This window comes from Chlamydotis macqueenii, chromosome 12, assembly GCF_036417535.1.
Source record: "Chlamydotis macqueenii isolate bChlMac1 chromosome 12, bChlMac1.mat, whole genome shotgun sequence".
NCBI lineage: Eukaryota > Metazoa > Chordata > Aves > Otidiformes > Otididae > Chlamydotis > Chlamydotis macqueenii.
In genome coordinates, this window is record NC_141567.1 from 23,133,797 (window position 1) to 23,145,838 (window position 12,042).

Sequence of the window (12,042 nt, forward strand, 5' to 3'; positions counted from 1 at the left end):
CCTAATTTCTTATTGTTTAAGTAGTCAAACGGTAACTGTGATCTTCCTGATGTTTTCTAGTGTTGTAACGTAGGTCAGCACTGTTAAACCATGATGTTTAGGTTCATCTGTGCTTCTAACTACCACTGCCACTGAAGTTGCCTTCAGGAAGAGGTTTAGGTGTTTGCAGGCAGCAAATGGCTGCCTAATCAGACTTCCTCATTTGACTTACCCGGTTTTCAGACTCTGCTACTCTCTCCTTTCTGCAGTACAAGATCTTCCAAGCATAGTACTGCTAGACAAAACTGATCTTATTAGGTCTTTAAGTCTCAAAACTGATCTTCAGGTATTATTAGTTTCAGGTTTTTTCCTGTAGACGTAGATGTGGCTTCCAACTCGTCCTTGAGGTACATGAGTGTGAAAGACAGTGGCCGTTTTCTCATAGCCACTCAAAGCTAGAAACGGTGATATTTCCTGTAAATGAACATAATTAGTTTCCACAGTCAGTAAGTATAGTTGGGAGCATCAGAGCAGTGTTCCAAAGTCTTCTGAAAACTGTCAATTCAACTGTCCCCTGGAAGTTTTATCCTTTATTTTAGGAAAGACTGCTAGAAAAAGTAGTACCTATTTTGTTTGATCCAGAGTGGATATTCACCAGACACTGCTGTTTGAGTACATGGACTTGACAAAAGAATTGAGGGGGGAAAAGGTACTCTGACTGCAGGCATTTCTGCTTGTCACTGTTGCTCACTTAAAGTGTATGGTTCTGGGAACAGAGCACACATTTGTTTCAATATGGCTTGAGGAGAGTTCCATAAAACATTACTTTATGGCACGTAGAATTTGCAAAGAGAGGGCATACATGAATGTTAAGTATATATTGCTGGAATAGTATCTATACTGTATTATGGACTAGAGGGTTCCACTTTTCATTTAAGCTGTGTTTTAAAACGTTGTGGACAACAGTTTTCAAAAACCTTAACTATAAGTCTCCCTTATTTTGTAACTTGACCTCAAAACTGTTTTGTTTCATCTTGCTGTTACCGTACCTGTTCTAGCACACTGAAGAAGATCAAATGACTGGGTAATAACGTATCATTATAAAATTCCTTATTAAGCCAGCCAAGTGGATTAGAGTAAAATACATCCGCTTCATCAATATAGCTTTCATTTCCAGTTAGGTCTGGAGGACACCGAAGGAATCTCATTTTTAGAGGACAGTGAATGTGACTATGGAGAAAAACAAAACAAACACTTTAGTATAAACTGACCAATATCTAAGATTTGAAATGACTCATCACTTAAAGATACCTCAGTCAAAACAAAAATTGAATACTTCCCCCCGAGTCATATTTTCTTCCTTTCTGTGTACTTCATATGAAAACAAAAGTAGAACAAGTGGATTCTGCTCCAAACTGCTGTGCCTCTATTGTTAGCAGTTCACAGAAAGCAGATTTATCTTAATAAAAATACCATCTGTGTAACATAAATTTCTTTACAAGTTACTTTTGCATATCAGCTTCATTGTTTCTATCTGCTTTAACATTTTGTTTACTTGCCAGGATCTACTGCAAACTTTTTGCAATAGTGACTTCAGTCATTGTATGTTATAGTTGCATTTCTTTACTCTCTAGCAGCAGAAGTAAAAGTAAAATTAATACATTTTGACTGTAACCATTAGTCTCCAGGGAGACTAAAGGGATAATGAATTTTACTCTGTAGTACAAGCATTTGTCTTATTTCCCCTATTCATTCCATATTAACTGTATGAAAAATCAAACCTCTTCCTGTATATGTCTATCCATCTCAATTTATTAAGCTTAGGGGAAAAAAAAAAAATCTTAATTTCTGCTTAAGCATATGGATTTTAATGTAACACACCTAACTTTTAATACCTGTAAAATGGAGTAGAGTGGCATGGCATCATGATGAAGACAAAAGCTTGTGACTGGTAAGAGTTATTACAGAGTTGCTGTATGTGACTCATAACATCGAGAGTGCCTCGCTGGTGAATCAAGCCTGTATACAGTGCTGGGAGTAAGTTTGATAAAAGCAGGAAACTTGCTGCAGATCTCTTCCATGCTTTCAGGTGTTTCAAAGAATATCCTAAAGAAACATTTGAGTAAGTTTTAGGGATAAACAAATATTAACAGTTCCATGCAGTATTTCTGAAAGTACCATGACTTACTGGAAAACCATTACTCAGTTGATAACAATACTTTGCTTTGAGGTATTTTAATACAGTATTTTTTCAGTCTTTATGATTTAAATGGAAATTCCAAGGTTAGACTTTGGCCTTATTAACTCCTGAATTTAACAGTGTAAATGTTAAGCCCATACCTGTCTTTTGAAGTACGGAAGTATGATTTCAAAGCCAGGGCTTTGTTGCTTTAGAGCTTAATTTTCATTTCTTGTTGGGGGAAAAATTCAGTAGTTTGGATGAATGATATGTGGCAACTTCCTGATGTGTTCTGATTCACGCATGTCCAAGTAGAGAACAGAATAAATGATAACTACATGTGCTTTCGTATGGCTGTGCTATTCTTTTTCTCCAGCATGCTGAAAATTACAGCATTCCCTTACTGTTACTCATTTTTGAGCTACTCTCCTTGGAAAAGCTTACTCCTTTGTCTTTTTTGCCATCTCCCATCCTTGCTTTTCTTGAAGGAGCCAATAACAGGAAGAGACATTTCTCCTGGTGGGAGATAGCTGTATAAACCTGTTTCTCACAACCACAACTTAGATTAACCTGGCACAGAAGAAGCTTCATGTTGCAAGCAGCCTGGAAACCCTTAAGTCATGTACTTGTCGGTATCAGAAGATAAAAATATTTTATGCAGCCTAGTCCTGTGACCTCCTCACACGAAACAAGTTAGAATAGGCCTGTTTCAGAAGTCAGTAACAAGTTAGGTAAATGAGTCTTCAGTTGGTTTGTTCTGACAAATTGCAGATCTTTCTCTCAGATGGAAAAAAAAAAAATGTCCCCAATTAGTCTATGGTTTAAACACAAGTGGAAACATTCTATTATAGGCATTTTTTTAACTGCTTTTGTGAAATGCTTGTAGCTTATCTTTAAGTGTGCTTGGAAATGACTTTGAAATTGACGTGGGTTTTTTTCTGCTTTTGTTTACAATGTTTTGAGCAATTTAAAGACCTCTAACCACTGAGTTATTTCTGATAACTCTTGTAATTCTTTTCTTTACTGAAGTGCCCAAACAGATGACAACTAGCTCTTGATAAATTGAGGAGATGACCTCATTCCCTTACAGACATGACAGCTAAGAAGAATATTAACAAAAAATAGTGGTCTGATTGGAATTTTTCTGCAAGTGAGGTAGAACTGGTTCATCTTAAATCTGCTATTGAACTGAACACTGAACTAAGCCAAGACACAGTACACTTTTGATCTCAGCAGAGAGCAAAATTATTGAAATAAGATCTACTTTTTAGATTAGCAAAGCAAGTTAAAGAAAATGACAGTTTTCATGGATTCATTTGTTTTGAACTTGTATTTAAACTGCAGCTATACAGCTTTATGTTCCAGAAACTTTAATCTTTCCTTTTTAACTTTTCAGCATACTAGACTTTAAATCATTATTTTACTTTTCCTACAGATACACTAGTGTACTTAATACCTAGCTTTGTAAAACATAAAGTACTTCCTTATTCAGCTCTCTTCTGTGTTAAAAAAAACAAACAAACAAACAAAAAAAACCAAAACAAAACCCCAAAATGAAACAGGAAAAAAGATAAATGAATACTTCAAAAGTTTCTGTTAAAGTATCAGAAAAGCAATATGCTTTCTAGTTTAGACTATGGACAGATTCTCTTGAAGTTAACCACATTAGTTTAGAGACCTTATTCCTGTTTTAACAAATTCAGCTTACTATGCCTGAAAGAAAAAGCTATCACATTAACTGCTCTAAAACGTCTGTGGGAAGTAGCCTCCAGCTCGTGGTTTGTCAAGAGCAGTCAGAAAGCTAGCATCATCTACTAACACACCTGAATCTGGAAAAGGATAACTTTAGGTTTTGAATAGTGTTTATATGGCATACTGAAAGACATTTCTCAGGCATATCTGCGAGAAGTGGGTGGAGAAATACTACACAGCAGCCAAGGAACAAAAGTCACTGTAATGGTGGCATGGCTAAAAAGTTAGGAGTCACTGAGGCAATTTTTCATACTTTTTGCAGGAAGTACTTTTATCCATACTCAGGATTCTCCATCTGTATTTCAGTCACTTGTTCCTAATTTTTTTTTCTTTTTTTTTTTTTTCTCCTAACTCAGTCTTAGACTAGTTCTAAGAATCCTTTGTCAAATACCTACATCCCCTATTAACAGTCTCTCTAGGTAAAAATTACATACAGGGAAGGTTGCAAGACATTTGAAACCAATGCTTACCACAAAAAATCATGCAAAATGGTAGTACTGGATAGATGAACCTGAATTCTTTATGGCTCAGCATGCTGTAATAAAACATATGAAAGTTAAACGTATCAGTTCTGTTGACAATGCTCTCAAACTTTTATCAACAGAAACTGGACTGGAAGAAAAGCACTTGCATGAACTAAAAAGCTTTTGGCATTGAAGCAGTTTAGAGTAAAAATGCAAATTGTCACTTTTTAAGGACATGAGTACATTCAAATTAAGATGGTTCGGTCAGTTTAAACCAAGCACTAATAAAAGTACCTGGCTACTACTCTAGCAATTAAGTGGTCTGATTCTATGACTGCTAAATGTAACTTTGGTGGTACTTCACCAGTTTGCTTTCCGTAATAAAATGCAAGAAAGTGTGGATGATAAGATTAAAATATGCATTTGTATCCAATGAAGTAACATTCACCTGTGCTAATACAAATTTACACAGTTTCCCATGCCAACTTTTGGGTGATCTTGGAGCATTACTACAAGACTTGTGTCATTCAAACCAAACAGGTTCTTACAAGACTAAGGGAGATAAAAAAGGCCTAAACCCCATAGAGCTACATCCAGTTTTGAGTTGGACTGAAAGAAGAAATGGCATTTGTGGCCTTGCTGCCGTTTTGCTGTAGTCCAATAACATTTATTACTTAGTATTTATTAATTTGCCATACCTTTTCCTGTCTGAAAGTGTCTCTCTAGCTTAATCTAGAGTTATTTCTGATGCTTTTGAAACAGCTTACCTTCTCTGGTACTTCAGCTTAAAATGAGATGTACAGGCCTATGATAAATGTTAAGAGCTGTGTGTAGACTTGTGAATGGAGTAAGTTTTAGAGTCCTAAGAACCTCTTATCTTACTGGGGATGTATTAAAGAACCAAATGAAATGGTATTTTCATTAACAGGCATCTAGTAAACACAGTTTTCTGACTAGTTCTATTGTTGCTTAAACACCTGTTAGGTAACTGAGTGTGGTGGGTTTTTTTTCCATTTTCCATTGACTTTCATGCTGAACTATTTTATTCTTTAAGGGTCTAATTAGTTCTAAAAATACGTTTGGAATGATACAAGTAGTAATACATAAAATTCTAGGAACTGCTGTATAACTGACTGCCTTTCTTGGAGTATTTGAACAGTTTAAAGTTTTCTATCACTTCACCTGAATATCATGCTTTTTTGTTCTAGAGAGGACACGAGCTTTGAAAAGAACACAAGAAGTGAAAGACAGTAGTTACACTTAAGAGAAATTACCTGTATACTAACACTGTCCAAATCACTGCCATTAGAAAGATGCGATACCTTTTTGGTGCCTGCACACACCCATGAATAAAGAAAGGCAGATGGGTACCCAAGATCACTGGTAGTCCCTGAGTGAAGTACCAATGCCAAGGATGAGATCCGTAAAATGTTCCCAAATTCTGCAGCACGTTGAATTTCAGGAAGTTCACCTGAACCAGTACCCACTAGGAGATTTAGAGGAGGTGGGGAGAAAGAGATAAATACACATCCAAAGTGAAAACCAACAGCTAAATTTAATTATGACAGTCACCACTGGCCTTAAGATGCACCCTCTTCATTGACACTTATGTTTTTTCCACTAAGACTGATCACAGGCTTCCTATGTTTAGCAGTTAACCACAAAAGTGTGTAAGTTTTGTCTGTTAATAGCTACTGATTTATTGACAGCCGAGGACACTGATTTTAAGTAATAGTCTGTCAACTCAGTTATCAGTGTTTAAGGATTTATGGCTTAAGATATATTTCAAGGTCACGGGCCAGACCCACTGACAGCAATAACAAGTTAGAGAAGTCTGAAACACTGTCCATGTTAAAATGCAAAGAACCAACCTTCTTCTAAGTCATGTTTAAAGCAACTTACCTTACCAAAAAACACACGGTCAATTATTAAAGAGGTTCCTAGTGTCACCAGTCTGCAAAAATGGAAAGTTGGTTGCACTGATATTGCCTGAATTACTTTTGTATCAGATTCTGCTCTTCTCGACATAGCTGTCACCCCCCTTCCCCCAGTTATTCCTAATCATGTTTTGAGGTGATCCATCCATACATGGCCATTTTACAGTTGCCAGTTGCCATTACCTGGTATCCTTGGCACAATCCCAGATCAAGCTGGATTGCTGCTCATGTCTTGTGAATGCCATCTCATCAAATCTCTCCTAGTGCTTTTTTTTGCAGCATATACATTAATTTAAAGGAAGCATACCCCTTCTTTAAACTTGCAAAAGGACTCTCTATATTTTTTTCCTTGTTTTTTTTACATGAAGTCATCTTTTTGGGGTTGTCTGCCTTTACAGTGGTAAAATCAATCATAAGAAACAGCTATGCACAGTCATAGTTTAAATTCAGGAAGAACTTACCCAACTGGAATGCAGTTGCATAGCATAAGGTCTGCTTTCCTCCGTTCTTGAAAAAAATGACTGAAGACCAAAGGTATCCATGGGATAACAGCGGTGGGACGAATAACAATTGCAAGTGCTATCAAAGCTAAATATTTGCAACTAAGATGAGGGAACATAAGAAAAACAGAAGTTTTATCAGAAGTTTTGGTCAATTTTTTTGCAGACAGTGACATTTCAACAATTTCAGTCCTGTCATGTCTCTGACCTGAAGTTTTTCATACTGTAGAAAATTTTGCTTCTCTCAGTGTTTTTTTTTTTTTTTGCTTGGAAGGCTGCCAACTATACAATTGCTTTATTAGCAATGGAGCTGCCAACTAGAAGCACGTACTTGCTTTAAAATAGAAAGTGGGTAAAGGAAGTTGTGACCACACATTCACCTATGACTGAACCCAAATGAGCTTTAGTTGTTTTTTCCCAAATTACCACAAATTCCACTCCTTTAATCTAAAGTTTCCCATAAAGTGATAACTTTGTGTGCTGGAGAATAGTAAATTTAAATACCACCTATAGCACAGCTTCAAAAAAATTTTTAGAGGAAACACCACAATGTCGTTCCTTCTGAGATCTGGAGCTCTTGCTACCTGAATGAAGTGGTTTTGGTTGCCTTATATTTTAAGATAAAAGCTAGGATTTTAAACAGTGTCTTTAGACTGGTGTTATCCCAAGCCAAAAATTACCAGTACTAAAAGTTTCTCACCTCCTCCCCATCTTGGAACCTTTTATTGGATAGCAGGAAAGAGCAAAAATGGTAAGAAGAGTTTCCATGGTGTTTGTTAGAGTTCTGGTACAGCAATACCATGTAAACCAGGAACACAACTGGCAGAAGTACTGAAAATAATGACGAACAACAAGATGCACAGGGAGAAACATTAAAACAAATTTTGTAGTTTTAAATGAAGGTGGTAGTTTTTCAAGGTGTGACTTACGATCATTTTGCTGCTGTTTACACTGCAACAGACAGTGTTTATTAACATGCATAAAATTTTTTTAAAGGCTGAGACTCACCACACACTTTGCTGTTTCCGGATTTTCAAGATGTCGCACTAATGAGTAAAGCTTCACATCGGCAAAAGCTGCCAGCACTGCCTGTGCAAGTCTAGGGACCCATATCTATGTAAGCAGAGAGAAAATTTTACTTGCAACAAACCTGTTAAATTCCAAGTTTACTGAATTAGTGAACAGTATCAGTGTGAAACTCAAGGAGACTGACGGAGGCCAAGAATAATCCTCTGCAGTCACAGGCATCAGTCCTGTGACTAGAGAGCGATGACCGAGTTCTGCACCCATGTGAAACACTTCAGTGAGGTCTCTGTGCTCACAGATCTCTAACTGCCAGACTCCAGGCTTTGAATTTTATCTGGACAATGACAAAAATACACTGAATTTAAGCATAGTGCTTTTAAAACTTAATTTTACTAGCAGATGTGTTATTTTGATTGTACTCACCAGCAGCTGAACATCATCTGTGGCCAGCAGCTGTAAGGCTTTGTAGATGCTTGCAAAGATCAGGGGATACGAATAGCCCCGCAAGCCCTGAGCCCACTCCCACGTCAGGTAGCCATAATTATGACTGTTAAGGATAGATCACGAACCACTGAAACAAAAAGCGCCATGTGAGCTGCTTTACTCTCAAGCGTGTCCGGGTCGAGATGTTTTACCCTGATGACCAAAAGCAGTGGGATTTCTGTTACCGCTCAGGCGAGCGCCTTGCTGCCGTGGAAAATCTCTAATACATCTCATACATCTCATACGAGCGCTCATCCCACTCACGGCACAGCGGCCGTGACTCTCCGGTCGGCGTAACGCTGGGGGAGCGGGGTGTGGTCCCCCGTCCTCCCCACCGCCCCGCCGCAGCAGGGCCCCACGAAGGATATTTGAAGACCATGCGATGCGCCACCTCCAGCGACTGCCAGTACTCGTCCGGGACGAAGCTGGTCCGGACGAGGAAGCAGTTGAGGGTCCGCACCGCCACCGTCAGCGCCAGCAGTGGCGCCAGCCCGCCGGCAGCGCCTGCGGAAGGGACGGCTGTGTCCGTCAAGGGCCCCCGGCGAGGGGCGCGGCGCCACTCCCCCGCCCCGCTCCCCGGCCCCGCTTACCGGCGCCTCGCTGCGCGGCGGCCCCGCCGGGGGCGCTGTACAGCACCGACCGCCGCCAGCGGAGCCGCACCGCCTCCGCCGCCATCCGCGGTGGGGGGTGCGCAGCTAGCGGCGCCGGCGCATGCGCGACCTCACAGCCGTGTCACTTCCTGCCGGTCACTTTAGCGGACGGGTGGGCCTGCACTCTGTGGCCTCCTGTCCTTCAGGTGAGGGGCGCCGCTCGGGGCGAAGAGGTCCCGGGGCTGAGGGAGCGCCGAGCGGGCGGCGCCGAGCTCCCCGCCCCCACCCCCTCCCCGCCCGCGGGGGCAAAGGGGCCGCCGCGGCGCCTCCCGCGCGTGTCTGTGGGCACCGCAGATGTGGGGGCGGCTGCCGCTGCCGGCCGTGGCGCTGGCGGTGGCGCTGGGCGTGGGCAGCGGGCTCTACATCTACAGGCCGGTTTTCCAGCCGCCCCCGCCCCGGCGGGATCCCGAGGGCGCGGCCGAGCCGCCGGCGGCCGCCGCGCCGGAGAAGAGGCCCTGAGGGAGCTGCGCCGGCGCCATTTGCCCGGCAGTGCCCGGCGGCCCACGCCTCCCGTCGGAGGAAATGGCGGCCGAGCCTCTGGCGAAGTGGGAGCCTTCGTCGCCTGCCCGTGGAGCCCACTGGACCCCGCCGTCAGAAGATGCAACCGCATACGTGTGTGCCTGCTGGCGGGCCTGTAGGGACGTGAATGTGGAAATTTGCGTGAAATTCTGCATGTTTGAAGGTGTGTCTTCACGTTGAAGCTTAAGTAACCACCAAGAAGCTGGAAAAAGAAAGTTGCTGTTGCATGGTTGTGCTTTATGAGTTTGGTGTTTTGTTTTGGTTTTTTTTTTTTTTGATTGCTTCTGATCTGATCCTCCAAGTGATAAAGACCATTGTTACCTGCTTGTCATGGTTTCAGTTTGTAATACTTCAGTTCTCTTGGGAATGCAGTTGTACTGATGTCTGGGAAGGGAACTGTACCCAACTTTGGTGTTTTTGGCTTATATTCATACCTGTACATGGACACATACACACACACATGTGTACCACCCATGCATATACACATCTTTAATTCCTGAAAGAATGAGGCTAGAGTGGCTATCTGGTGGGCAGTGTTCTCTGAAATGTTGTATTTGGAGAAGTTGTTCAGCATCTAGCTTGGTAGGGCAGCATTAATCCTGCAATAGGTGTGGGTCAGTCTGACAAAGAGAACAGAATCTGAGACTCAAGGAAACTAGATCAGTAGATATTTCAAGACTTTAGTAAAAACAACCCCAAACTTGCAGATCTGGGGAGGAACTTTTTTCAGGTTTTGGTTTTAACACAGAATCTTGTTTGTACAGTGTGAGGGATAAAATCCTTTTCCTGGATGTGCTTTTGTTTAAAGCCAGGAGTGACGTGACAGCTAGAGGCAGATGGACTCTGCAGAAGCTAAGATGAGAGGACAGCAGCAGAAGATGGACTGGGGAGATGCAGTTGGGTGTGTGATAGATCTTGTTTGGACATGAGGGTATGGCAGAAGGCTGTGATGAGCACAGAGAACTGCTGTGGTGACTCCAGCAGCTTCCTTTCTTTATGAGACCGTTATATATTGAAAAGGCTACTTAACTGAAGTCTGGTAGGCACTTTATTTGTAAGCATAATTGCTGGGAGTTTATTCATAAAGATGGCAGTTGGTTTTAAAAACTCTCCAGAAAGAGAACGTCTGAACTGATGCAAACAGGAAGAGTGATTGATGCAACCGAGCTTAAGACTGCATTTGCTGAATTCTTGAGGCTACTGCATTTATAGTGGGTTTATTGAGCAGCTGTTGAGAGAGCAAAGAGAAAGTGCTTTTTCCTTTGGGAGTGAAGGGAGCCAGTGGGCAGCAGAAACAGCTCATGAAATCCAGGGTGGTGGACATTAACCTGGCACCGCGTGTTTTCTCTTCAAAACCTGGGTTTGCCTCTCATGAGTTTTTATTAAACGGCATGGCTCTTTCAGAAGAGGGAGGAGGAGTGCAACCGAAGAGCCAGCTTGTTTAATTAGAAACGGCCTTCTGAATTTGAGCCGTTCCCGCCCCTGCCTCGGGCCTTACGGGAAGTGATGTTGCCTTGACGGAAAAGGCACGCTTGCAGCCCAAAAAAAAAGGGAAAAGCTGCGGCAGCTCCAGTGGCGGCGAGCAGGTAGGAGGGCAGCGAGCCGAGCTTGGGGGGCGTGGGGCTCTCACCCCACTGTTATCCTGCAAGGGGGCAGCTGCTGCTGCGGGAAGCATGGGGGACGGCTTTAAGTTGTGTTAATAAATTATCTGGGGCGAGTGGTTTGTGCGGGGAGCTCGAAATACGGGTGTGCTTAAGCACGCGTGCAGGCAGTCAAAAGGCTGAGGCTTCAGACTCCGCAGCTGCTGCCGTGAACACGGCTGCACAAATAATCCCTCTCAAGCCTTCACCTGTAGCAACCGTAGGACCTGCAAGTCTCCCACAGCTCAATACATGTGGGTTTTTTTTTTCTAAAAAAAGAGAAGTAGGTTACATGCCAGTTTTGGTTTTTTTTTTTTTTTGGCTAAATTGCCGAGGGAGCAGTATGAGTGTTTTATCTGTTTACTCAGAACACAAGATTTAAGTTCTGGCTATCGACAGATCCGTTGCTTCTTTCTGAACACAGCACGTTTGCCTGACAGTCTGCTTGCTGAGAGGGTTCAGGAGGTCTCTTCAGCCTGATTTGCAGTCCTTGGGCTGAACTAATGCTAAAAGAAAGCTAAATCCATCAGAAAGTGGTCTTGGTTTTTCTAGCTCTGTAAGTAACTAGATTATATTAATATATGTGATTTTTTTTTTTAATGGTGCTAGCAAAGTGTAAAGCACGTGCTTAGAACTGTCAGAAACACCCAACTTTAATTTTTATCTTTCCTTAGAGATCCATCTGGTGTGTTTTGATCTTTCTGATCATATGACTCCTCAAACACTTTACCTAATAATGAGAGCTTACAAGTTTTTAATGAGGATAACACATATGCATGTTTGGAGTTAGAGTTCTGCTAGGTGTTATCAGCAAGGTGGTCCTTCTCTATACTTGAAGTTTTTGTTGAAGCTCCGCAAATGTTTATTGACCTCCATGTATAAAATGCATTAGCAGCACTAATCAGTTTCTAAA

At 41.7% G+C, this 12,042-nt stretch overlaps 2 protein-coding genes across 3 annotated transcripts in view; one reads left to right on the forward strand and one right to left on the reverse strand.

Moving 5' to 3' along the window:
- Positions 1 to 130: 130 nt before the first annotated feature.
- PIGB (phosphatidylinositol glycan anchor biosynthesis class B) lies at positions 131 to 9,008 on the reverse strand. The gene is made up of 12 exons (XM_086757033.1): positions 8,911 to 9,008; positions 8,689 to 8,824; positions 8,261 to 8,378; positions 7,820 to 7,924; positions 7,512 to 7,642; positions 6,773 to 6,913; positions 6,277 to 6,328; positions 5,649 to 5,860; positions 4,381 to 4,445; positions 1,875 to 2,085; positions 1,029 to 1,209; positions 131 to 453 (listed from the first exon to the last, which is right to left on the reverse strand). Exons 1-12 carry the CDS (start codon positions 8,993 to 8,995, stop codon positions 322 to 324), a joined length of 1,569 nt encoding a protein of 522 aa, XP_086613159.1. The 5' UTR covers positions 8,996 to 9,008; the 3' UTR covers positions 131 to 321.
- A 1,101-nt stretch (positions 9,009 to 10,109) lies between these two features.
- The window catches only part of RAB27A (RAB27A, member RAS oncogene family), a 39,993-nt gene continuing 38,060 nt past the window's right edge, over positions 10,110 to 12,042 (forward strand). Inside the window, exon 1 of one of the 2 annotated variants that reach the window (XM_086757038.1) lies at positions 10,110 to 11,075. The gene's annotated coding sequence lies outside the window, so the exon portion shown is untranslated. The remainder of the gene's footprint in view (positions 11,076 to 12,042) is intronic. The other variant, XM_086757037.1, reaches the window with a different exon arrangement.